Source organism: Dendroctonus ponderosae, unplaced genomic scaffold, assembly GCF_020466585.1.
Source record: "Dendroctonus ponderosae isolate FM_Combo_2020 unplaced genomic scaffold, Dpon_F_20191213v2 Dpon_F_20191213_1, whole genome shotgun sequence".
NCBI classification, from domain to species: Eukaryota; Metazoa; Arthropoda; class Insecta; order Coleoptera; family Curculionidae; genus Dendroctonus; species Dendroctonus ponderosae.
In genome coordinates, this window is record NW_026017110.1 from 31,339,403 (window position 1) to 31,365,488 (window position 26,086).

The 26,086-nt window shown below is 36.5% G+C and overlaps 1 protein-coding gene across 6 annotated transcripts in view; it reads right to left on the bottom strand.

The window, feature by feature from the left end:
- The window catches only part of LOC109534691 (furin-like protease 2), a 904,557-nt gene that overhangs the window by 23,207 nt on the left and 855,264 nt on the right, over positions 1-26,086 (bottom strand). For all 6 annotated transcript variants that reach the window (XM_048670198.1, XM_048670177.1, XM_048670187.1 and 3 more), the window contains 5 exons: positions 10,125-10,286; positions 9,925-10,066; positions 7,889-8,064; positions 7,558-7,830; positions 7,160-7,495 (listed from right to left, as the gene is read on the bottom strand). In XM_048670198.1, coding sequence (XP_048526155.1) covers positions 7,160-7,495; positions 7,558-7,830; positions 7,889-8,064; positions 9,925-10,066; positions 10,125-10,286 — 1,089 coding nt within the window. The remainder of the gene's footprint in view (positions 1-7,159; positions 7,496-7,557; positions 7,831-7,888; positions 8,065-9,924; positions 10,067-10,124; positions 10,287-26,086) is intronic.

Below are 26,086 nucleotides of genomic sequence, written 5' to 3' on the forward strand. Positions count from 1 at the left end.
GTTGACTACGGAACCCAAACTGATGCGTTGGTATTAGGTGGTATTTTTCAATGATTACTTGCAACCTTTTCAGAATCAGCTTTTCAAATAATTTTCACATGATTGGTAGCAGTGAGATTGGCCGATATGATTCTACTTTATGTGGATTTTTGCCAGGTTTTGGAATCATAATTACATCCGATACTTTTCATTGTACCGGTACATATTCTAGTCGGATTGACGCGTTGATTAATGTAGTCAATTTTACCAAGGATTTTCGTTGCATTTTCTTTAGTATTGTACCTGTGATCATATCAAAACCGGGTGCTTTGTTCGGGTTTAGGTTCGTTTTAACTTCTTGGCTGACTTATTTTGTTGTTACTAGCGGAATTGGGTCCAAGCGGTAATTTGGAGTTAAGTTAGGCAGTTTATCCACCCCGGTATTAGGCAAAAATCTAGTCTCGAGGTGTTCCGCAAAGATCATTGCTTTATGGTTGTTAGTGCGAGCCCATAGTCTATCAATTTTTTGGATGGGTGGCATTTGTGTTACAGGGCGCTTTAGGCATTTTGTTGCTTTCCACAAGGAATATCCTGTTCTATCATCTGCGGTTAAATTGCTGAGATAGTTGTTGATTGAAGAATTTTTCAATGCTGCAATCTCTCTTCTTAGTTGTTGCGCGCATCTGTTTAGGATTGTTTTGTCGGTTGGTGCCCGTGTTTGATGCCAGCGCCTTCTTAGTTTTCGTTTTACAGCAATCATATCTCTAATTTCTTCCGGGAAGTTGAGTCCCTTAGATTTTGCTTTAATAATTGGTGTGCTGTTCCAGGCGGCCTTTTGTATGGCTGTAGTAAAATTGTACACTGCATCCTCTAATTGTTCAGTCGTCTTGAGGGGGCTATTTAGTTTAATATTACTCTCCAGGTGAATATTGAAGTACTGCCAGTCTGTATATTTGTTTGTCAAAACTGTGCTCTGGCCTTTTGTAATAATATGTTCGCTGATCGTTAATAGAATTGGGGAGTGGTCGGAGTTCAAGTCGTATCTTTCATCATTTTTTATATAGTTTTCTGAAATGTTTTTGGCTACAAAAAAGTCAATCAGATCTGGGGTTTTGTTTGGGTCGCTTGGCCAGTATGTGGGTTTTCCACTGGATAAGAAAACACATCCGAAGTCCATAGCAGCTTGGTATAACTCACGCCCTTTTGCCGTAATAAGTCTGGATCTCCAGTGCGTGTGCTTCGCATTAAAGTCGCCTCCAATTATAAATCGTCCATTTAGTTTCGCAAACAGTTCCAAGAACTTGTCTGCATATATATTGAAACTCGGAGGGCAGTATATTGCACTTATAGTAAGTGTTTGTGTTGTTGTCATATGTTACAGTCGTAACTTGCATATCACAGGTCGAGCACTTTTCTTCTTCATAATGTTTTATATTATCTCTGATTATTATAGCACTTCCTCCCCGAGCTGTGATGGCGGGGTGAATGGTATGATATGTTGTGAAATTTTTGAATTTAATATGCGATTCTGTTGTGAAATGTGTTTCAGAAATCAAGCAAATATCAATATTTTCAGAACTTAGAATTGCCTGCAGCTCGTCCTTTTGCTGCAGCAAACCATTTGCATTCCATTCCATAATTCGTAGGAAATTAGACATTATTGATGTTGGATTTAATTTTATCTAACCGCTGCATGATTTGCTGCAACATTAATTCTATTGAGTTTTGTGGTTTACCTTTTGTTTTGTCACTGTATGATGGTTTCGGGACTGCAGAGTTTCCATTTGCTGGTTGTTTGGCTGGCTGGGAGAGTGTTTGGCTGTGAATTGGTGCTTTTTGCGTTTTCTCTTCCACTTTGGCGGACGGACCCTGACTGTGTTGTTTTTTTGTGAGACTTATTTCTGTATTTTAGTATCTATTTGTGGACTTCACATCCACAATAATTTGCTGCATGATTCTCTCGGCAGTGTACGCATTTTGGATCAGCGTTTGGTGGCTTATTGCAATCCTGTGTTGTGTAGAATGAGATTTTCCACACTTCACGCACCTGGGGGTTTTGTGGCAGAAGTTGTGTGTGTGTCCGTATTGTTGGCAACGTTTACATTGTGGTATGAATTTATTTCTTCTCAGTGGTTCTATTTGTACTGCAGAGTTCAGCACAGTTTTGATGCTATATATTTGATCGATTTCTGATTCATTATCAAATGACACAATCAACATGTTTAGTGGTACTGCTTCTTGAATATGATTGGTTTGCCTTTCCTTTTTCTGTTCTGCTGTGCGCCATTTTTGTTTGTTTGTAGCATTCTTTGCTTTCAGTCCTTTTTCATTTAAGTCTTTGACAATATCAACAGGATCTATCGAGTAGTGTAGGTTTTTGATCATCACTCTAATATCTCTTATTTGTTTATGTTCGTACGAGTGCCACTGGACTCCTTTGTTGTTTAGGAGAGCAGTAATTGCTCGATATGTCTCTGGGTTTGTAACATTAATTTTAGCTTTGTTGTTGTTAAGTATTTTGCTTTGATAACTCTCTGTCGGAATTTGTGCACTTGTAAATGCAGCACGCATTTGTGGATAGTTCGTTACATTTTCTATTATGATTGGTGGTGGCTTTCTAACGTTTTCTTGTCCAGTTTGTGCGTTTTTAGGTATCTTACCTTGATTGCTGGAGGGTTTTTGTGGTTTGGGGTTGGATGTTGAAGCGGTATCGTGCTTTTTTCTTTTAGCGCTTGGTTTTGCGCGTATCCATTCTGGTTCGTAAGCAAGTTCATCTTCATCTGTTTCCTATATAATGGCAGCAGTGCCGTCGCTAATATTTGGCTTAGGTTAAGTTATTTGCAATTTAAGAGCATATATTTCGCTTTGTAGCAGTTTTACAGTTACTTCAAGTTTCTTTCTCTCATTTTTAGACTGGAACCATGCATTATATATGGCTTGTTCGTTTGTAGATCTCTGAGCATTTTCTGCAAAGAGGTGTTGGTTTTGTTGCATTAGTTGCTGTTCCACTATCGTTGTTGGTGTTAGATGTTCCGTCATTATTGCTTTTTCAATAATGTTCTGTTGATTGTATTGGTCTTCAACCGTGTCAAGGAATGCACCGTACACACACGCCCGGGCGTGGTAAAATTCTTATCGCTTTAGATTCTTTTGCAGCCGAACCAAATACGTCCTTGCACGACGAACGCAAAATATAGACTCTTGTAAAACATGATAGTTATTTTATACTACGAATCGCATTTTATGTGATAGTTGTCACTAAATCGTTCTTGCATTCAGTGCCCACGTCGTTAGCAGATCACCAGATCAGAAGATATTTGTTGAGATCTATTGATGGCGCAGTTTTTGAACTTCAAATACAGAGTCCCAAATCGTGGCTCCATATGCCGGTGCATGCCTTATTGTTAAATTATGGAGATTATTGTTCAAATAATATTTAAATATTCGACCACTCTTCGACCACTCTCAAAATGGTCGGTTAGTGAACGGTCATACTGCCCAACCCAATCGCCCAAAGTCAGAAAATGAAACTGCCTTTATTAGTGGTAGTTAAACACATTTAGAATCGCCGGCCATTCCAATGGGGAACTTGAAAATTTTTTTGATTTTCTTAATATATTTGCCTATCTATAGAAGTCACGCATACCAAATGTCAGCCCTCAAATGGCAATATTTAATTTGCAATAAACAATTAAAGTTGTGACCGCAGGCTATTCATTTGACTGTTCGAATGCGTGCTGTGGTTTATTAATAATGGAAGTAACACAAAACCAATATTACAAATGCTGTATAGTGCCACTGTGTACTAGTACAACTTTTAAAACGCTAGATAAGCTATTTATTCGTGTACCACGAGATAAATAAGGTTAAAGGTTAAAGCTATATAAGGATATTTCTGAGAAGACTGCTCCCCATGTATGTGAAGGTCATTTTAATGTAAGTATAAAAACAGATTTGATTTTGCCTACTGTATAACAAATAAATACTTTAAATTTTAGTAGTAAATAATCTCCTCAAAAATAGTTAATTGCTATACAAGACGAGAAAAAGAAACAATAAGTATCTGTGAAGAAAAATTCTCGTTTTCTCGCCGTGCATTTACGTTAAATACCTACTATTTTTGTTATGCAATATGAATGTTAACACATATTTTTATGTAACTTTAATATTGTTTATTGATTCTAGCTGGAAGAAGCTATGTTAAATTCAAGTTAAAGGGAGGTCTGAAAAACAGGAAGGCTAATGTACTTGTAACTTGCACCCATCCTACTGCAGAATCTCCATAAAAATACCTTCTCGATCTGTAAATGACGTTTTTTTTTACTTAGTACATATTTTTGTGCCTAACATTGATATTCTCTAACTGTTAACTTTTAATGATGTCATTTAGTTTTTACTAGCATGAGACTTTCTTGTTTTTTTTTTGAATCACTTACATTTTGATCAATAGGTCCTGTTTGAATTTTGAAAACTAGAGCCAGTAAAACTCCAATCTAACATTTTATCGATTTATATATAAATATACCTGTTAGCTTTAACACCGCGAACTTCAGCAAGAGCAAAACTTTCGCCAACATAAACATATCAACGAGGGGTAAAATGTCAGATTGTCCTTTTACAATACCTGCGACATTTTGAAAAATTTTCGTTTTTCTCCTAATACACTATATAAACGTTTTAACAACTAACTAAAAAAGTGCCTTCATTCTGATCCGCACGTGTCGCTTTTTTGCCTATCGAGAAGCTTAAACGCCGGTTCTTCATATACTGGTTGTTTCATATTTTATTCAGCGTTTTTCGCTTTGGAAAACAATTAAACTACCACAGGCATTTGTTTGACCAACAGACCATAAGAAACGAGTCAAAAAATTAATCTACAATCAATCAATTTTTTAACAACATTTTTAGACATCAACTAATGAAACTGATGAGATTATTTATTAGGTTTGCTCGACGCGGCACCACTCTGAAGATGCAAGAGAATCGTGCTTGCAAAACGTCGCGAATAAATTCTGCCCACGACGACCTAAAAGCCCAATAATTTTATCAGTTTTTATTATATACTAAAATGTTTGGGGTTGGGGGAAGTTTCCTGGTGAGAAATGAGAAAAGAAAAAGTTGTAAAACTCTTCCTCCAAACTATTACTTGAAACGGAATTTCGGGCTCGAGGCCGAAATGTTTGCGCTTAGAATAAATCTGCACAAAATTTTTCAATGCCTGGAGCTGGTGCTTGTTTCTGTCGAACTTAACACGGTCTTGATTGCTTATTGCTTCTCTTTGCGACCACTTTTTTCGATAACTTAATTTTCTCAGAAGAATAAGCAATACGCTATGAATTCCGGGAGTTTTCTCATGTAAAAAATCGGGCGGATTGTTGTGTTTGGAAAAGTACCCTTTGTCGTATTAATTTGATAAGCTTAAGGTAAGACCCAAATCAGCACTAAACTCTTTTAAGGCTGTCAGTGATTTTCAAATCATCTACATTCTAATTCTTCCCAATTGAATCTGTTGCATGAAAAATTACCCTAAAAAGAAGCTTTTGCATAACATTGCTAGTACTAAATATTTTTTTTGCTAAAGAATTCTTCGTTTTAAATAGCATTCCCTACGCTCTGGTAACTTGATCGTTTTCATCCAAAACCGAGGTATTTTAAAGATGTGCAATTCTTTAGCTTTTCCACCGACTTGGTATGACGGATTGGCTCTCTCCTCATTATAACAAAACCACCCAGATTGTTGGGTCTCGATCGAGTGTCTGATTATTTAATTGAGCATCAGAATATAATTTTAAATAACTGCCTGATATTTTATTCTGATGCCGACGACATGTCTGTTATTATAACGATCGAGGATTATAATATTGGATTGATATATCTGTGTTTTCAAAATAACGCCGCTGTCGGACCATTTATTTATGAAGAGTGCATACACATATAAGGTCTAGTAAATATTCAATACAGTTGCAAACTCTCATATGAGTACATGCTGTGGAAGACGCTACTACTTAGAATTGACTCATAAAATATGCAATTACTGAACGCTTACACTGGAAGCAAGCATTTGCGTGCAAGCAAACTCCACATTAAGATTGAAGAACGGTTTAAGTAGTCAATCAAACTTATCAAGTTGAAACAAGCAACCAGTTTGCGTTATTTTACTTCATGTGTTGAGTTAACGATGTGAACGTGATAAGTTGCGTTTTCTTGGCAATTACATAGTTTATTTGTAATTTCCGTTCGTTATCATCCTTTTCATAATTTAATTGCAATTCTTCTATAATAAGAAGACGAAAGTGACAAGGACACAAATCATCATCAAGGAACAAACATACGAGAGGAAGCAAATAGGCAAAGATTAAGACGAACTAGATAAAAATACTTAAATTAGATTAACTCGAAAAATTTTTAAAAGCACACATTAAACATTACACCAGTTAAACTGCAAATGTGCTAAAAAGGAAAATTTGCCTGTTAGTGGCATTTTTTCTCAACTTCAAAAACTACCAGCTTTTCACAGTCTTATGGAAAGTGCTGTAGCGTTAGGATTAGTCCACTATCTGTTGAAGAAGGTTAAAATATATTGAAGTTAAAAATTGTTGTATGTTTTCGATGCAATCGAATGATCCGGTCTAGTGTAGAACTATAGAAAGGCTGAGGAAGGGGGTGGTCACATCAGTGGCGTGATCGTTCTTGTTCTCTTGAACTCGAGAATTGGTACCCTGGACGTTTAAGGAGACCATCTAGATATCAGTCACCAGACCAGTCGTAGAAAATTGTCTTTGACTTGCTAATTCTCTAACAAAATGCAGTGCTTCAGATAGACTAGTAGATACTCTATTGACGGGTTTTTTGGAGAAATATCTCAGCAATAGCCGATATAGGTAACATTGATTGTGACTTCCGATATGCAACATGGTAGATCTTCTCTTCAAGATTCTGACTCCAGACATAAATAAACTTAAAGACTCCCAACCCCCAACAAAACAAACAGTAAGTAGGTATTGTTGGGGAAATCACAAGAGTACGAAGCGTTTAGTACCCTTCCCAAGATCCATATTGACAATGATACGCCCACCATCATGTTGGTATGGTATGTTCACCTCCAGAAGTATTCGCTTAATGTACAGTATTTATAATATACCAACCTTGAGGGTTTATAATCTTAAAAAATAGGACATACCATAGAATATCAGTTGCCATTTTTTCAGGACCCCAATTTGCGAAACGTGTCTCACTCCAGCATTGATGATTTGTAAGTGCCATCTTCCTTCGGCTTTTTCGCCCCAGAAGTGCACAGAAAGGAATGGCCAATCGTCAAAGTTCGAGCTTATCACATCTCGTGGTCTTTCGAACAGTATTGTAGAACTGGTACCCATTGGGGATGTAAGAATAATCCGAAGGTTTCCTCTCGGGAAGAATCTTAAAGATATTTTGCACTGCACGTGTTCCAGAAAACGCACTTCATTAAGGGTATTAGCGCAAGCATTGACATCCATATAAAAGTCTAGACTAGCGCCTGTAAATTGAAAAACAATTTGAGAAACTGTTTGTGTAAATTTAATATTTAGATCAACTTACGATAATCGAAAGGAATTTCTTTGTCCTCCAGAAGCTCTTGGCTCTTACATATATGTTGAGGAGGTACAGTTGTCCATAGTTCTGCTAGATTTACCATAGCTGCAGCGTCCATTAACCCATATCCAAACTTGTGAGATATTTTCCTCTTCACTCCATTCGTTATCCAGCCGTTCTCTTTTTCCAACGGTGTAGATCTCGAAGTGAGAACCACCAAGTACTGCATATCTCGCCAAGTAAGAGTAGGGTTAGCCTCAAGAGCTAAAGCGCATATACCTAGGAAAATGTAAACATTTTATACACCGTTGGATATTATTCGACCGAGTCGCTGTACCTGCTGCTAAAGGTGCTGAAGCTGATGTTCCAGTATGTTCTACGGTGCAAATGTGGTCAGGACGTAACCTGGCATCCATATCGACTGTAGCAACGCTTTTGTCGTGACCTGGCGTGCCTGAACTGTATGTGGTGGCCAGAGTTGAGGAACATTCTTCAAGGTACCAAGGCTTGAATCTGATGAAGCGTTAAAAGTATTAATAATTTTTGAAAGTGTTGTAACAAAAAATATGTTCAGATATCAATATTAGTTAAAGTAAATTAAAAAAAATGAGTTTAGATTTTTATTATAGTTTGTTATGCAATGGAGTTTGTCCAAGATAATTGAATATAGAATATAAAAGATAACATATAAAAACTAAATGGTGAAGATACGTAGAACATAGTTTGTTTTATTATAGATTGTTGGTGGGCCTTAAATCATGTTAGAAGCAACATCCAGCATCAGTGGAATAGTTAGAGAGATAAAAATTAAGATAATTTTCCAAAACTTGGGTGAAGACCACAAAAGTAGAAAACGGAAAGCAACGCCGGAAGTAGGTATCAACTTGCTTATTTTAAATAGAACACCCTATATATTATTACATTTTTGAATTCTACTACAAATTCTAAATATATTTCATATACAATGTCCTGTAGCCAAGTCTAACCGTTTTTGATATATTTGGAATTCTATGTAAAAAATGACAGTTGCTGCCACTCGAATAATTATTAATTTTTCCTATAAAGGAATTTACAATGCTTAATTTGTGCCGCTTTTATTGTTGAAAATAATTTACTTTAATGGAATTTCGAAAAAAATTTGAAAACTATTAATACAAAGTGTTTAAGTTTAACAAAAAATAAGTTTCAAAATATAGTTGAGAAAACCGCAAAAAATCAATTTCTTCAAATGGAAACCTCCATTTTTGATAATTTTGTCATATTCAGTATTAAAAATAAGTGTAAGATTGTGTAACAATGTCTATTCCAAAAGTGTTTAATTTTCGAAATATTCCCAATTTAAGGTTTTTATATGGCTATTATACGAAAGTGGCAATTTTCAATGCAATCAAATGCCAAAGAAATGCTGACAGCTGTCAGTTACGTTTAAAAAATAATTAATAATCATGCCAGGGCGCTTTAATTATACAAACCATGATTATTTAAACGTTTGTGACACGTCCACAGAAATGACAATTAAGTAGGAAAAATGAGCAATTATTCGAGTTACTGCAACTGTCATTTTTTACATAGAATTTCAAATATATCAAAAACGGTTAGACTTGGCTACAGGATATTGTATATGCAATATATTTAGAATTTGGAGTAGAATTAAAAAATGTAATAATCTATAGGACGTTCCATTTAAAAAATGCAAGTTGATTCGCACTTCTGGTATAACCGGAAGTGTTGCCATCTTGAAAATATTTTAGGCTGCGTGCCCCCACTGACATCGGCACACTGCCCAATTTTCAAATTTCTTCTAATTACAGTTTGCCAGATATCGATAGCGGATTTTTCCGGTGGGACACCCTGTATAGAGATGTAGCCATTGCAGGCTTTCAAATTGTAATATACAAGGTGTCCCGTAAGCGCATGATCAAAAAAGTACTTGAACATTCTTTGGCTCAAAATAAGACGATCTGAGGTTGACTATTGAAATTAAGCATATTTCCTAAACGGAAGAAAAGGAAAGACTGCAAATGCTCATAAATTGTGCGAATATGAAGCAACATATGTTAACATGTAACATGTTTACAATAATTCGCAAGCAAGCATATTTCCCAACGCATTATGGCGTTTCGGACAAAATTGTCACATTTTGAGAAGCACCCTTGATACTTTACTATTACAGTTTCAAGTATATTTGACGGTAACTATAACTAAGAATATTTTCATATTGAAACTTACTAACTTATACTATATATATACTATACTTATACTCACTTATATTCAAGGGCATAAGAAAGGACATGATAAATTTGCCCTCTTGTTCGGTTTCATAACCCTTATAATGAGAGAGCGGAAGAGGTAAGATTTCTTAAAAATACTCACCCTCCTTGAGTCGCACTTGATATACTCAAAGTGAATATGCTATTTGTATATCCGTCGCAGTTGCACGAATCAATGTGCCTTCCTCCATTGCCAGATGCCCATACAAAAATGGAACCTTTTCCTTTCCGCCCGCTGGTCACTCCTATTAAACATACACACAGTAATAATTTGTTCAAACTTTTTATTAGTGACATTGTTACCGTAAATAAATGCTCGTCTGGCAAGTGGTCCCGGTCCATCAACTGTCTTTCCATCATCTTCGGGCCCCCAAGACGCACTATAAATGTCGATGTGCTCCGGATTCAACCCTAAAGCTTTAGCTTCTACTGCATCGTTGACTACTCCATCCAACATACGAACACCTAGAAAGTATTCTCATGTTATTTGTTTAGAGATAAATTAACGTTATAATTGTTGTAACCGAGTGAAAATGCATTTGTTAGAGATGAGCTAAAGCGTGATTTTAAAATCACTGTTATAACTGTGAATGTGATTTTTTAACTGTGAATTTAACCTGTGAATGTGATTTCACTTGTGATTGCCATTTTCGTGATATAGCAGTGTCATAAGGTGATAGGCAATTGTGCGTCACTTGCAGAAACAATTTTAAAATATGTTTAATTCATATTTTTAAATTAAATAACCTTATTTAGGTACACAACAAATAATATTTCATACCTAAAGTACAAATGATTTTAGGGACACTAAAAAATAACAGCCTCTACAACTAGCAACTCGCTACACATTTTCTAAACCTAAGTACTCTAAAAGTTCTAAAAACATTAAAAAAAAATTAAATTAGAACAAAAAACGATTGTTTTACACAGGTCGAATAGCGTATGTATCATTTAACTCTTTGTGAACAAGCAATATTTGATTTTAATTTTTGATCTGAAAAAAAAACTTTATTTGAGTGAAAATAGTTACAAAAAATGATTTCGATGTCGAATTGTCGAATGTTGAATTCCATGTTTCGTTTCAAATTCGACGTACTTGTTTTGTGACATAATTTTGGTTTGCATAAACTGCATTTTGCAAAAGTATCATCCAATGCAGAAAAAAAATGCCCCAAAAAATCGTCCAAAAAAAAGTCGCTCTTGAATATCATGTTTGGGTCAATCACGTTTTAGATCACAGTTTATTTTTACGTTAGTCACAGATTGCGATTGCGATTTATTAATCGCTGCGAAAAAAATCACAGGTAGTGATTTGTTGCTCAACTCTAGCTTTTGTTAACGATTTCGACAACTGGGGGAGATAACCAACAGCGTTTGGTTTCTAAATCAATTTTTGAAAGTTTGAATATCATTGGATCAGCATAAGAACACAGGATAGCATTGACACATCCTGGAAAGAAATAAAACGCAAGGGGGCGGGCCTCACGATGTCGGGGCCTCGGTAAAAATGGGAAGTTCAATTGCACCACCATTACACTTTTATTAGATAAGGGCCTCTGCAGGGATCGTAGTACCGGGTCCAACCACAGAGAACCACAGGTTAATCCGGCCCTGCATGCAGTACTTAAACAATAAACCGGTGCAAGAATGTGCTCATTATAAAACAGTCTGAAGCAGAGTAGTGCGCCAGAATTAGAGAACTAAAAACTCGGTACTGGGCTAACTTCACCACAGAAATTGAAAAAGACCTATAGGGATACCAAAAAAGAAATGGGACCTACTGAGTCGAAGAAAACAAAAAAGAGGAAATCAAAGAATGCGCTGCGCTCAGTTACAAGCGATTAGCAGACACCTGGGTGGAATTTTATGAACTAAATAAGTGAGGTGAGGTAAATCACAATCACCTCCAGAAAGAGGAGGTACTGAAATTAACCCACCCCCATAGAAAACATCAAAACGATTAAAAGCAGAAAAGCACCAGAACTGGATGAGATACAGAATGGACTGCTCAAATATGGCGGCCGTGAACTAAGCGCATAATTAGCAATCCTCTACCAGAAAATCCTCGATAGGACACCTGTCCCAGGAAAATGCGAAACAAGCATAACTATCCCAATCTTCAAAAATTTAGAGGAATAACACTATCGAGCAGTATCATGAAAGTATTTACCCGGATCATTGTATCCACTCCGATAAGATATATGGAAATAAGGGAAGAATAACAAAGCTTTTCTACTTTCGTGATAAAACAGCCGATGGAAAAATCAATATAGCATAATAAACCAGTTTTCATGTGTTTCATTGACCTAGCATAAGCGTCCGCGCAACTCAAACAATGACGGGAAAAAAAACTTGAAGATAATCACATACCCAGAGAATTAGTGGACATAATCGTAGACCTAAGTACTAACGTAACGACACAAATATTAGTCCATAACAACCGAGCCGAAGACCTTCCAATATCAAACGGAATTAGACAGGGGGAGACTCACTAAGGCTCCTGCTGTTTAACATGATTATGGGTCTGACAACAAACTACGTAAAGACATTCGGCCGAGATTTTAGGATGAACAAATGGGAGGTAAAGATATTATGCGACGCTGATGACGACGCTATAATAGAAGGAAGCAAGACCGACCCACAGGAAAGGCTACATGTGTTCTACCTGACTCCACTCAATATAATATAGAAAACTAGATCCAGAAGACCAAACCACTAGTCATAATCAAATAACCAATCCCTTGTAGATTAGCAGTAAACAGTCAAAAAACGAGCAATCTATGACATTTAAAAATCTAGAAGTACAAGTAACCGCAAATTCAGATCGCGTAAGGGAGGTGAGACACCAAGCAACCAACGCGTCAAGAGTATCAGAAGGTATGAGACGTAATCTGGAACAACAAATATGAATGAACAAGACGGCCAAGGTGCGAATATACATAACCTGCGTTTGCCCAATATGATAAAATACGCGTCAGAAGCCTGAATTGAAATCACAAGTACAAGGGCCATACTTGGAACAAGAGAGAGAGGAGAGTGCTGAGGAACATAACGCGATGAGAGACCAAATACCAAGCACTGAAATACGACTAAGAAGCAATACACGAGATATAGTGAGATGGATAAGGCAAAGAAGATGAGTATGGAATAAGGATGGAAGATGCATGGACGTCAGGATCACAGGACGAATGAGGCACAATTAAAGGAATCCAGCCATGGACTTATTACGATAGGAAGAAGAAGAGAAGAATGGAACTGTACTACACACGGAGCCCCAGAAATCAAAAGTCTCGCAAATATATTTAATTTTTCGTAATGACGAGTATATTTTTAACATGCAAATTTGCAGTTTTGAAGAGATACTTTAAGACGGTTATTAAAAAAGGCGGTTTTAACTACAAAGATGCTGCATACATTCCGAGATCACAACAGTATCTAGTTTTCTAGACAAGGGCGAAAAGTGTCGTTTTTTGAAAGAGGACGGCGTTTGACAGCCGAGAAGCAGTCGACGGTGTCAATTCGTCAGGAGTTCGAAAAACGGATTTTCGCCCTCGTTTCGAACAACATTTTTTATTCGAATGAAAGACATAAACGAATCATGAATTATAATGAATAAGAATTGCCAAAAATAAAAGACGTCAACTTCATGTCTAAAATTTGATGTCAATGCCACTTTTGAACTTGTCACGTTTTGACGTTAGTATTTTTTCAAAAGCGTACTTTTGTAAGCATAAACCAGTGAAAAAATAAGTGTTGAAAATTAAGTGCTCCTTTCACGGTATGGTGTTTGTATAAGTTGCATATTTTGCATGAAATTTGAGCTATTTAAAAAAACGTGTTTTGTTTGTGGCAACATCAGCGAGCGCAGAAAAATAGACCATTAGAATAACTTTGAAACTGAGCTTGTAACTAAGTCATAATTTACAAATTGTAAGTAAACTTTAAATTATAATCAACAATTGTTAATGAAGCTACGTAATTCAATAAAAAAGCATATCGGATACTTTTTTATGAACATACTTTAAAAAATATAGTGACAGTGACAGGTTCAATTTGTTCCATTCACTTTTGAGCACATGTGCGTAAAAGTCCGTGCGTAAAAGTAAAAAAAAAATGAACAGTAAAGAAAAGTGCTTCTTTATGATCATCGCGTTCGATCGAAAAATTATACTTTTAGATTCATTCGCATAAAAAATATGTTTGCATAATAGCTATAAAAATATGAAAATAACATTTTGTCAAAATATTTGTGGGCGAATGCCGACTATCCATATAGCTTTTTAAACTGCACCATTAAGTTATTACCGTATCTCATTTGTTATGCATCGAATCTGCAGTAATTTGATGTCATCATTATCTATTTCCCATAAACGATAATTTATTAATCAACGACAAATATCCATTAAAAGACATTAATCACTGCCATTACCCGGTTTGTAATGACACGTGAATTGTGGCTGTGAAATTATGATTTATCGGTTGTACTTTCCCAACTTCAACACGAGTAATTAGAGAATAATTTCAGGCGCTTCAATTAAAACCGACTTGAAATGAGTTAATTTAAATTCCAATTACAGGCATAATAAAAAATATTCGACATGGTTATATTGGTTATATTTAGGATGGTCGGTCTTTAATTAATGTGACAAAATTCCCAGACATATTGCTTATGCAAGAATATTGCGTTTTTAGTAAATTTGTGTTTGCGAAAGTTAAGTTTCCGAGGCGCAAGGTGTGAAAGTGTAAATAAAATTTTCGTTTATTTTTAATTGGTCGCGGACCAGTTTTACTTCCACCACAAAAATTTGTGTTTGGGGATTTTTTATATTGACAAATTCAAATCCTTGCCTAGCTGGTAGTTACTCAAAGCCGCTAGCTGAAATTCTGCAGCCATTTACAACACCAAATTTTTGGTGTTTAAAATATAGCTTTTTTATTGGCAATATCAGGTTCTCTGATATTTTTGGGGCGTTTTACTATACTCACAAAATCTTCTTCGCTATGATCTTTAGTGCCGTAAGTGTCCTATTTAGTATGAGGTTAGAAATTCTTATGTGTCTTGACTCGTGAATTAGATTTAATTAAAAAAAAAATAAGCCAGGACCGATGGTTTATTGAAAAAACTTGACTAATTCTAAATAAATTAGCGATTTAGTTTAATTTTAATTGCGTATTTCTCACTATATTGAAAATAAATGTTACTATTAATATTATTTATCATTATTATTGATTGGCAGGGCATTCAATAAGATATACTTTATCTTCTTCGGGTATTGGGTGTATTCTTCAGAGCCTGACTTACTTGTGATAGTGAACTTTTTAATTTGTAATGACTAATACGGTTGTATCGTGTACATTTCTTTAAGAGAGAACATGCATATCTTTTCCGAAGATCAAAAATTAAAATATATAGAACAGTCCATATCCATCCAGACCACAACCAGTGGCCATATACGGGAGTGAGACTCGAACTAAGGAAAACGAGCGCAAGCTGAAGTGTTTTCGAACAAAAAGTTCTGCGTAAAATCTTTGGACCATGCAAACACCCAAGAACTGAGCAGGTCCGTCCAAGAACAACAAGAACGAACTGACTGAAGTCTATGAGGAACCAGACATTATCAGAGTAATTAAGGCCGGGCGGCTGAAATGCGTGGGACATGTCATGACGTCAGATCGTCAGCCAGGGTCTCGAGTGATCAAAATGGTCTGGGAACAGAACCCGGAAGGGCGAAGATCTTTGGGGAGACCGCGTATGAGATGTAGAGACAACATCGTTGCAGATCATAGAGCTAATGGAATAGAGTACGATCAGTACGATTGCTAAGTTTTTTGTGTCGCTCCTAGAAACTTCATAGCTATTCAAATATAGGTTTCATTAAACCTCACCTAAGTTTAGTTTTTTTAATCTGGAATAGTTTGCTGTTTTACTTCGTTTGGATTTTAAATCTGAAATACTATACTTGGTGGAAAAGTGTCTGAATGTTAAGAACTTTCATACGACACAACACAAAAAGTATAAAAGATCTGTTGTGAAAAACACCATATTTTGTAAAATATTTTTTTGACATCTTGGAAATTTTCACAGTAACGGCTACACACTTTATATCTTGTAAGAGAGATTTTATAAAATTTTAACAATTTCATTTTGTTAACTGTCTAATAACATGACATGAGGAATCATCATGTTTTCGAATAATAGCGAGTGGTCAATGACATCAGCTTGAATTGATTTAACAAAAAAATGCGCTGCCTATTCTTTTGTCCAGTTTCAGTCCGTGTCCGTTCCCAGACGAATGGATTTTGCGTAATCACTTCATCTGTTGAGAATGAGGATTTGAGCGGAAATTTCAGTCCCAAATTTAGTTCAACCAATGTAAATTTAAAGCAAGAAAAAAATTAATAGTAGTTTTCATTTGTTGGCTCGGCTAACCCTTTTGAAATTTAAATCCATTAAAACACGCTTAATAGTGGTGTGATAGATGGACATATAAACATTACATATTTGATTACACATAATGATTAACAATAGAGGTAATTCCTTTGGAACTGTTGTTTGGGTTTCCGTAAGTATCCAAAAATTGTATAAAAACGTCCTTAAAAAAGTTGTAGTAGGAAAATGAGGAGCTGCGGAAAGACATCCGCAGGCTAGAGGCTAACCTAAGGCAGCTGGCAGGATGCTGGCAAGTAGCCTCGACCTCCCAGCACCGGCAAAGACGGGGAAACCTGCCAGTTTTAGTGAAGCTGATAAGGAGCCACCGAAAGTCCCGGAAGGTAGCGGAACGCGGAGTGCAGGTTCCGTCCAGCGCTCTTCCTGTTCAGGAGAGCAGAACACAGCACAGGCACAGAGATAATAACGAGGACAGGGAAACAATAATTCTAGGGCTAACGGGGATGGAGACTGACTCCCCAGTTCCTGAAAAGGTGGCAAAAATCCCACCACCCATTAACACTCAGGGAAAAACAAGCTGGAGACAGCTAAACGGTGACTTCACTGCAGAAGGCATCGAAGTGTTCAGGGCCGCAACCAACAAAAGCGGGTAATCACTAAAACGGCTAACGAACGACTGGAATACTCACACTGGATGTCGAAAGAGCGTTTCACAGAGTGTGAAGAGACGGTCTCGGCTACAAGATGATGAAAACAGGTATCAACAAGAAACTGTGCCGGCTAATAGACAGTTATATTTGCAGAAGGAGCTTCAGCGTCAAAGTTGGAGGTCACCGGTCAGAAACTAGAAGCACTGAGGGAGGAGTACCGCAAGGAGTAGTTCTCTCCCCCTGCTATACAACATATACACAAGCGACATCCCAAGACCTGCAAATACGACCCTGGCACTCTTTGCAGATGATACTGCTCTTCTGACATCCTCATGGCGCAAGGACTGCATCAGGCAACAGCTACAGCTTGCAATTGACGAACTACATCAGTGGTTCATCAAGTGGAAGCTGAAGATAAATGCAGAGAAGAGTCAGGCCATACTTATTGGCAGGAAGCAGGACAGTGTCGATGGCAACATCACGATAGAGGGACAAAACATCGAATGGGAGATGCTAAATATTTGGGTGTTGTTTTAGATAAGCAGCTGACCTGGAAGAAGCACATAAAAACAGCCATCGACAAGGTTAAGGCAACAACTGCCAAGTTGCACCCACTCCTCAATTGAAGAAGCCAGATGAGTATTAGGAACAAGCTATTCCTTATCAAGACTATAATCAGGCCGACACTGGCGTATGCCTCCACTGCGTGGGGATTTGCAGCCGAGTGTCACCTGAATAGACTTCAGGCCACAGAAAGCAAATTTCTTCGGATGGCCATAGATGCGCCCTGGTTTGTTAGGAACTCCCAAATCTACAGTGACAGTTGGACATCCCGTCTGTGGATGGTGTATATCAAACCAATTCGATATGTGACACTAAGGTCGTGACAATGTGGCCTCCAACTGTACAAACAATTAGATTGTTATGGAATTCACGTCCCGACATCCCGTGTGAACGAGCTTTTACACCATATGAAAGTAGATGTGAATAATTAACTTGGCAACTTATGTGAGTTGTCACAGTAGTTAGAGTTTAAATGGAAAAAATGATACTTTTGCTTATCAAGAAAGGTTTTTTCTTTTGACCAAAATACGAGATTTTTAGATACAGTCTTTTTGTTTCCATAAAAATTGTTACTTTACAATGCCATTGCACTTCTTCATTTGCAGTTCTGTTCAACTTGATGTTTGTGCTATTTCATTTGCCTGAGTACGCCAGTTGGCACTGTTAGAATAGAGCTATGATTTTGAAAATTAACTGTTATACGTCTCTTGAAACCATGATGAATGCTATGTTTGCTATATGTTGTCTTTCAGTCAACGGATCATGATGAATGTGAATTAATTTATATGAAAAATTAAGCGAAATCCATTATCTACATATTTTCGTAAGACGTTTTAAGGATGGACATTATTATAGCACTATTCAGCAATGCAATCTTCTTATACAGGTTGTCCGTTTTTGGAGCTCAACCATGGGGATCTCGGTAAACATACTAAATATGAGATTGGTTAAATTGGGGCAAAGTTGCGCAGCGTAGAGCTTAACAAAATGTTCGTTGAAATTTAAAAAAATGCACTTAAATTTCGGAGATATCCGGTAAAAGTCGCAATTCGAAATAAAACTTTTCATTTTCTCCTTAGCTTATTTGACGCGGAAATTTAAAATAAATAATACTTCATCATTGCAACTTTTTCTCTCCTACAATGTGGCGATGTTGTATTTAAAATGCGACTTATGAATTCTTGACAACCATCATCAGCTTATGAGCTCTTATGAGCCATATTTGATTTTTACATGCTTTAATTCAGCTTTTTTCTGATTACCATGATGTATCATATGTTCAGGTGTCCCTTAAAATCCCGTTTTTGCAAAGAGTCCTTTGGAATGAGACCCACTCTTTTGTTTTATCAACAGATTTTTGACAGTTTGACTTAATTTAGTTTAGCGTCACCTACAGTTTCGACATTTTAGTAATTTTTTGCCAGAATGCCTTATTCAAATGAAGAAGAACGAGATATGATAGAAATTGATATTCGAATTGAGCGGTATCCCGACAGCTAACAACCAGCTCAGAATTATTTTCTGTTCATGCATAGACATTTAGCCTAGTTTGGTTCATTTCCTTTTCAATCTGTACCCACCGATATTAATGACCTGCGAAGAAAGATCTTCACAACCTTAAGGACCAAAATTCGCACAAGATACGTTTTATTTTACTATTTTACTATCAAACTTAAGAAGACGCATAGATCTGTGTGTGGAAATGGAAGGAAAACCCTTCCAACACCTCTTATAATATCCGTAATTTACTGGTTTCTCAAAGTTTAGTTTGATCCCCAAGAACCTTTAAAAGGCCGTTCAAGTTTTCCATTGGCCATGCCAAAGCATTAGTTGCTTAAGCTGTGCTTATAGTTTGCATATACTTATACTTGCTTACTAGCTCTATTCAGCTGTTAGACTACATTTTACATAGGAGGACTGAATATTATCAATAAAGGGGAGTTCTACTGTATATTCTCTGTATTATCCCCGATAAAAAACTGACTTTTTAAATGGAAATTGAAAGCACTGATGCATTTCTTTGTCGCTGTATCAATTACTCCCCAGTTATTTCGGTTTAGGTCTCAAAGCATTTGAACTTGTTAATGCCAGCTTATTGCTCTGTGCAAATGGTGGCCTTTTTTATATTCCAGCGACGACATAAAGCACCGGATTAAAGGGCAAAGTGCCATTTTGTTAGGGTTGAAGTGAATAAAACATACACGACAGCAGTAAAGAGATAAATAATTAACAGCACGTTAGCTGCACATAAAAAACCTTTAATCAGTGTGATACAAATATACGGCTTTGTCCTTCCCCATTTTAATGGTTTTTAACACCGGGGGCAAAAGTGGCCGGAAAACAAAAGCGCCTTACCGATAGGGAAGGCTGATATCGTGTCTATTGTGATGCCTAAACTACAAATATTTTCACGAAATAAACGTAAAAAAATATATAACGACTTGTCCATAAATTACTTTTATGCCTCGCAAACCATTATCTTTATGGCTGGACCAACTAAATAAAGTTTTAAAGCCGGATATTGTATCAAATATTATATAGAACAGGGATGACGCATTAGTAGGGATGTACGTTTTGCCCCTAAATTTGCTGTTTAGGAAGAGAGTGATTTATATTTTTGGGCTTAGTTGTAAAACCACTGGTACCTATATTCGCGCCATGTGAAATTTGTACTAGCTAATACTTATTTTTTAAGGCTTTTTCGGCCCTAAAAAAGGCACTAACCTAGGATGTTGTTCAGGTTGAGTATTTGTCCGGAAGCGTATTTTGGTAGATCTATAGCATTTATAATCTGCCGGTTTGAGTCCTCGTTCGATTATGGCGTATGGTGAAATTAGCTTTAGTAAAAACTTTCAAAGGAGTGTTTTCTGTTTGCAAATTTGGAAACATTGTTGTCATTAAAATTCCATATTTCGGTTAATATTCTGAGAAACGTTTCTAATCGTTCAAAGGTTGAAAAATATCGTTTGGCCTCCGTTGTTGTTATGGGAGTTAACACAATTTCTAATCATTGTTTGCTATTACACCTTTTTGGCAGAGGTACTGCGCCAGTTAATATCATTCAAACAAATAGGTCGATTCCTAATGGTTGTTTATAGAGGGTGGGATAAAAGAAGCATCTGAAAATCGTCAGGTGCCCCACAGAAAATTCACTGCAAAATCCTCCAAAAAATTCCGAAGAATAACACAACATAACTTATGCAATTACTAGATGCCTTTTAAATCTAAATTGATCTTTTGCACCCTATAGTAATAGTACGCACCTCTAAAGCGGAAATCCGGTGATTGAATATTTGAATAACGTTTATTTTATACTGGCTATTGGCTTACTAATAATGTTTTTCATATTATTGCGAGCTTCAATGATATTGCGTTCACAATTTTCGATAGTGTTTTACTCTAGGCCTGGGTAACACTGTGTTGAGATGCGCTTTTGCAACTCAATTTGCGCTTGTGGCGGACTAATTCTTGAAATCAGAATTTTTAAAGGACATTTTTAATTAGTTGAAATTTCATTGGTTTCTACCATCGCTCGAAAATTGAGCAACAATATAATTTTTAAGTGATTTCTTTGGATTTTTTGTTTAGTCAGTATTTTTAGAAATACTAAATTAATTCGGCTTGTTAATTTCAGTTTTGGCGTTGTGCATTAATCACTGCATCTGAATAAAATCCTGACAACTATAAAAAACTCTAAATTTAGGATTAAATTAAATTTAGTTGTTGTTGAATTTTGTTAAGTTAGAACTTGAAATTTGCGTTTGAAAATATTTCAATGCAAACAGTCATATTTTACAAAAACATCAGCAATAAGCAAACTGAAATCGCACTGCCAAGCAAGAGCTGCGCAATGAATCATCTAAAGAGCGAACATTTCGCGGCAAATGATTTTTATTTTTTTTTTAAATGGTGTATGGATATTTAGTTTGCTACCGATAGTGGATGAAATCGGTCGAAAATTCTTTTTGTAGAAAATGGAGGATGGCGCGCCAGCTAGCACAAAGCTGGTAGAATGATCCCTAATCTATAAATTTTTTAAGTTGAATTGAGTTTAGTTTTCCGACGAGCAACTGAACGAGCAAACAACTGGTTTATAGATTTATTATATTTCTCTCTCTTTGCTTTGCTGATTTCAAATAGGTTTGGCTTTGGCCACATTTCCTGCTGTATTAAACACATCTTCTTTCTTTAGCCCATATTCATCAGCTGACTCGTAGGGTGGATTTAGTACCCATTCAGCTATTGGTTCTTTTGTAGTTAATTTTTAAACTTTGTGAATATTTTGGGCGACTTTGTATTTTGATATCAAGCTCAGCTGCACGAAGCTTGTCTCCAAAGAACCGTTGAATATCAGGCATTTACAAAAGTGGTTCCAAGATGCAAGTTTACGCAAAAATTTCATTAAAAAACGTCTCCTAGAGAATGTCAATTTTTCAAGTTTATACTGGCTGTACTTAATTTTTTTGTTGAATAGTATGTAGTTGGATAAAAGCGTTCATTTTAAAATCAACAATTACAAAGCGCACAGAATTCAGGATTGCATGTGATTTGACTGAATGTTTGAAGGTTTGAAGAAATTTAGACCACATTTGATTACTGAGCGAGTATTTTTCGTTTCTGAGAAGTTTTTTTCGAAAAACGCGATGCAAAATGTGACCCGCAACAGTTTTTTCAAATACAAAGCAAAATTTTCTTACCAATGAGTAAAATTCGGAATTTTTAGGCCATTGAGAGCGCGCTCTTCTTTACTGAACACACAACTCTAAACTTGTAGCGTATTTTTAGTTTCTGAGTTTTTCGTTATAGTTTATCGTGACTTACTGTGCTGCACTATTAATTATGCGTAGCATTTAACCCAAGGAAGGATTAAAGGGTTACGAGACCTGGGACTGGAATTTTAAAACTATACAAAAAAGTCACCACTTTTTCAGGTGCAACATTTTACCAAATGGATTGCAACGGAACTACACCGGGGAGTTTCTGTGCCGATGCGTTGGGTAGGCACACCTGTGCCAACTGTGTAGGTAATACTGTGCTAACTTCTGAAAATTAACTGAGTTACCCATGCCTATTTTACTCGAGTGAAGTTAAGGTTTCTTAGCTGCAATTGACAAATAATGATGTCTACGTGGGGAATCACATGAGCATAATACTATTAACGACAATGATAATGCGATTGTCTAACGGAAAATACATTTCCGAATATAGCAGAATGTGACTACGAAAAAAATATCAAAAAGCGTTGAAGTTTTGAACATCAGTAGGATGGACGTCGGTCGCTCGCCAATAAAAACTTAAAATTCAGTCTTCAAAGCCCGGTAAACCGTCACACTGAAAAGCAAAACAAATGGACCTCAGTACAGTGAGATTTAAATCGTTTAATTGCATTAAACAACAAGCAATAAGAAGTTTATTGAAAGAAGTGCAAGTTGGCAAGTGAGATATCGGGGAATATCTCACAGAGCGAATAAGAACGTGAAAGTTAATTTCTGCAGGTAACGATAGATATTCGATGTAGAATGTGAATCTGCAGGTGTTCTGGAACGGCTACCCCCATTTTCGTTCAAATTTTACAGTCAACGAAACGCAAATAGGCAAAAGGTATAAAGCAATTTTTGTTGCATCCATAAAACGAACCATTTAGAAAATGAATGTCTCCATTAAACCTTCTTTCTCAACGAAACAAAAAATTAACCCGACAAACGGTCTTAAACGTCTCCAATCCTACAAGTTTGAAGGGTTAGGAGCGCCGAAATCACCAAGCGTTTTTCTTTACCCAGAAAACGCATACAGTTGTTTCGTGAATCAATCTATTGAAAGCAACCATACTTCCTAAACCTGCCAAACAAAAATTACTAGACGTTTCGAAATTAAATTTCGTTTCCCCTTCGCCGGATTTTCTATTATTGGATCTGGTAATCGCCTGCATACTTTTTATTTTACCTTTCGTTCACATGCATATTGAAACAGGATCTTCAATAGTAAAAGCAATAATTACATTTTCATTAAAATTCTAAATAAGACAAGTTCTATAGTGCACAGTTAATAATTACTCTCGGAAATTCACTCTACAAGGTCCCTTTTGTGTATGGAAACTGTGAACTCTTTCTTAAACTAAGATACTTAGAATCAAATCATCAATCAAGTGTTTTCCATTTAAGAAAAAATAACGTCGCTTTGCCGTAGCTTTTTGTCTGACCGTATTACGAATTTTGTCTTTATGTAAATAGACTCGAAATAACTTTAAAATTTTTGTATTAATAATTTTGTTCTAGCTCTCTAAGTTTAGGAAATAGTCTCCCCGTTTCCATACATAAAAGCGACCATGTATTATTAATATTTTTAAGTTGAATTTGCCGCGCGGTACACTAGAAAGTCGGGTAAAAAGCATCGACACACAACCGATGCTGCTCTAATACTCAATAAGGCGGTTGGAGCTCAACTGAAATAAACGAAATATTCAATCAATTAAATGGCGCATTTGCTTTGAAGAAGGATACAAGGGTAGTGGAATGTTGCCCGGGTGTTCGAAGGAGAACATTGAACTCTATAGTGTGGCCAAGTTTTTTAATTATTTAATCGATACCTGAGGTCAAGTTTAAATAATAATTTAGCCGTAGAATGAGTCGAAAATCAGAACTCTCAATTAGGCAAATATAGGAAGGGATCATAACCTTTTACTCGGAAGAATTAAATTGAAAATATGAATACCAAAACAACCAAGACCGGTGATATCAACACAGAAACTCAATATTGAGCTGCTATGCGACACTACGATAAAGTGCTACAAAAACAGATTACAACAAAAAATCAGAGAAACTCCTATTTTAAATACTAACGACATCAATCCAGCTTGGGGAAGAATCAAGAATTCAGCAAGGGAGGCACTTGGAGATCGAACCGTAAAAGTGCACCAAGTAATCAACCATAAGACACCCTGGTTCCGCCCAGAAGTCAAGGAACAGTGCAAAGCAAAAAGAAAAGTCTACCTAAAATATTGTACTATACGAACGTCAGCACCATATAATCAATATAAGCAAGTTAGGAAAAAAACTAAATAATTAATGAGAAAAATCATAACGATCACTTGGAAATGTTCTCCAAACGTTTGGAAGGTGATTTCTACGGGCTTCAAAAGTAGATATGGCGATTCATAAGACTGCACAGAAAGGAGATCAATGAACTGTTAGAACCAACCCACATAAAAAAGGAAGAGTGGATCAGATATTTAACCGATTTGTATAAAACGACAAACACGGCAGACGAGCTTACCACACCAGAAATAACTATTAACGAAGATGCCACGATCAATACATCCAACGTAGAAAGCGCATTACAGAAACTAAGAAATAGAAAAAGCGCCAGGCAAAATGACAGACAAAATGAATTGCTCAAATACGATGGGAAAGACTAACAGAATAATTAACAACGTTAATACATAAAATTATATCTGTATCAACACAAAGTGCCAGATGAATGGCGACCCAGCATTACAGTGCTTATGTTCAAAAAAGGGGACAAGAGAATACCATCAAATTATAGAGGAATAAACCTTTTAAGCACTGCTCTAAAACTAACAGCTAAACTAATTACGAACAAAATTAATTAACAATCTTACATCGTTGGCCGACGAACAACAAGGATTCAGATCGGGAAGATCTTGCACAGACGCCGTGTTCGTATTAAGACAAATAGTCGAGAAGTCGATTTAATACAACAAGCCAGAGTTTATATATTTTCCTGATCTAACTAGAGCATTGGGCCGTATCCAGCTGAGAGCCGTCCTGCATCTCGTTTACAACAGGCAAATACCACACAATCTCATTAAAACTATAGAGAACATATATACAAACATCAAAATACGAGCACAAATAGAAGGCGACCTCACAGAACCAATATCAGCGGGTAGCGGTATTCGTCAGGGAGACTCCCTGACTCTTACATTTTCAATTTATTAATGGAAAAATTGTTCGGTTAAGGCTAAAGGGGTACAAAATGGGGATGCAGAAATCAAAATAGTGTGTTATGCTGACGATGCCGCTCTCGTTGCAGAAAGTGAAGATGACTTACAAAGGTTATTACTGAAGCTCGGATTAAAGGCAAATTGCTTTTTTTTGCCTATTTTGCTTATTGCAAACATTTATTGGAAGTTTTGCCTTTCTCGGAAATTTGTGTCAAGTTTTGCCTTTTTTCAAGCATTTCGGGGCACTTGTTACCGATTCGCGGGAAGGAAGACACCCCGCTAAGCGGTACCTGCGAGAATTGCATGGCAAGTGTGGAAAGTCTTGATGCAATTGGTGATTGTTTTGTTTCCAAGTAGTTCATTTAACATAATGCAGTCCTAGATATACTCCATTGTCTATTGAGACAACACCATTGACTATTAAGCAAATACACAACTGTGCTCGGCTACCCTTTTCAATATTTGAAAGTTTGAACTGACCACCCAACACAGCCGAGCAGAAAGCGTGGGGAATACCCTGTTTCCCTCACCCTACACACATTCATTGGTCCTTCGAGAAGTAGAAATTTCCACCAAATATTCGTGTCTGGCATTCCTAATTATTCATCCAAGTGAGGCCAGTACATTTTGGTCCCACGAACAGTCTCAGAAAAGTGCCACCCCAACATTTGGTCCCCATCACTAGTTTTAAAACATTTTT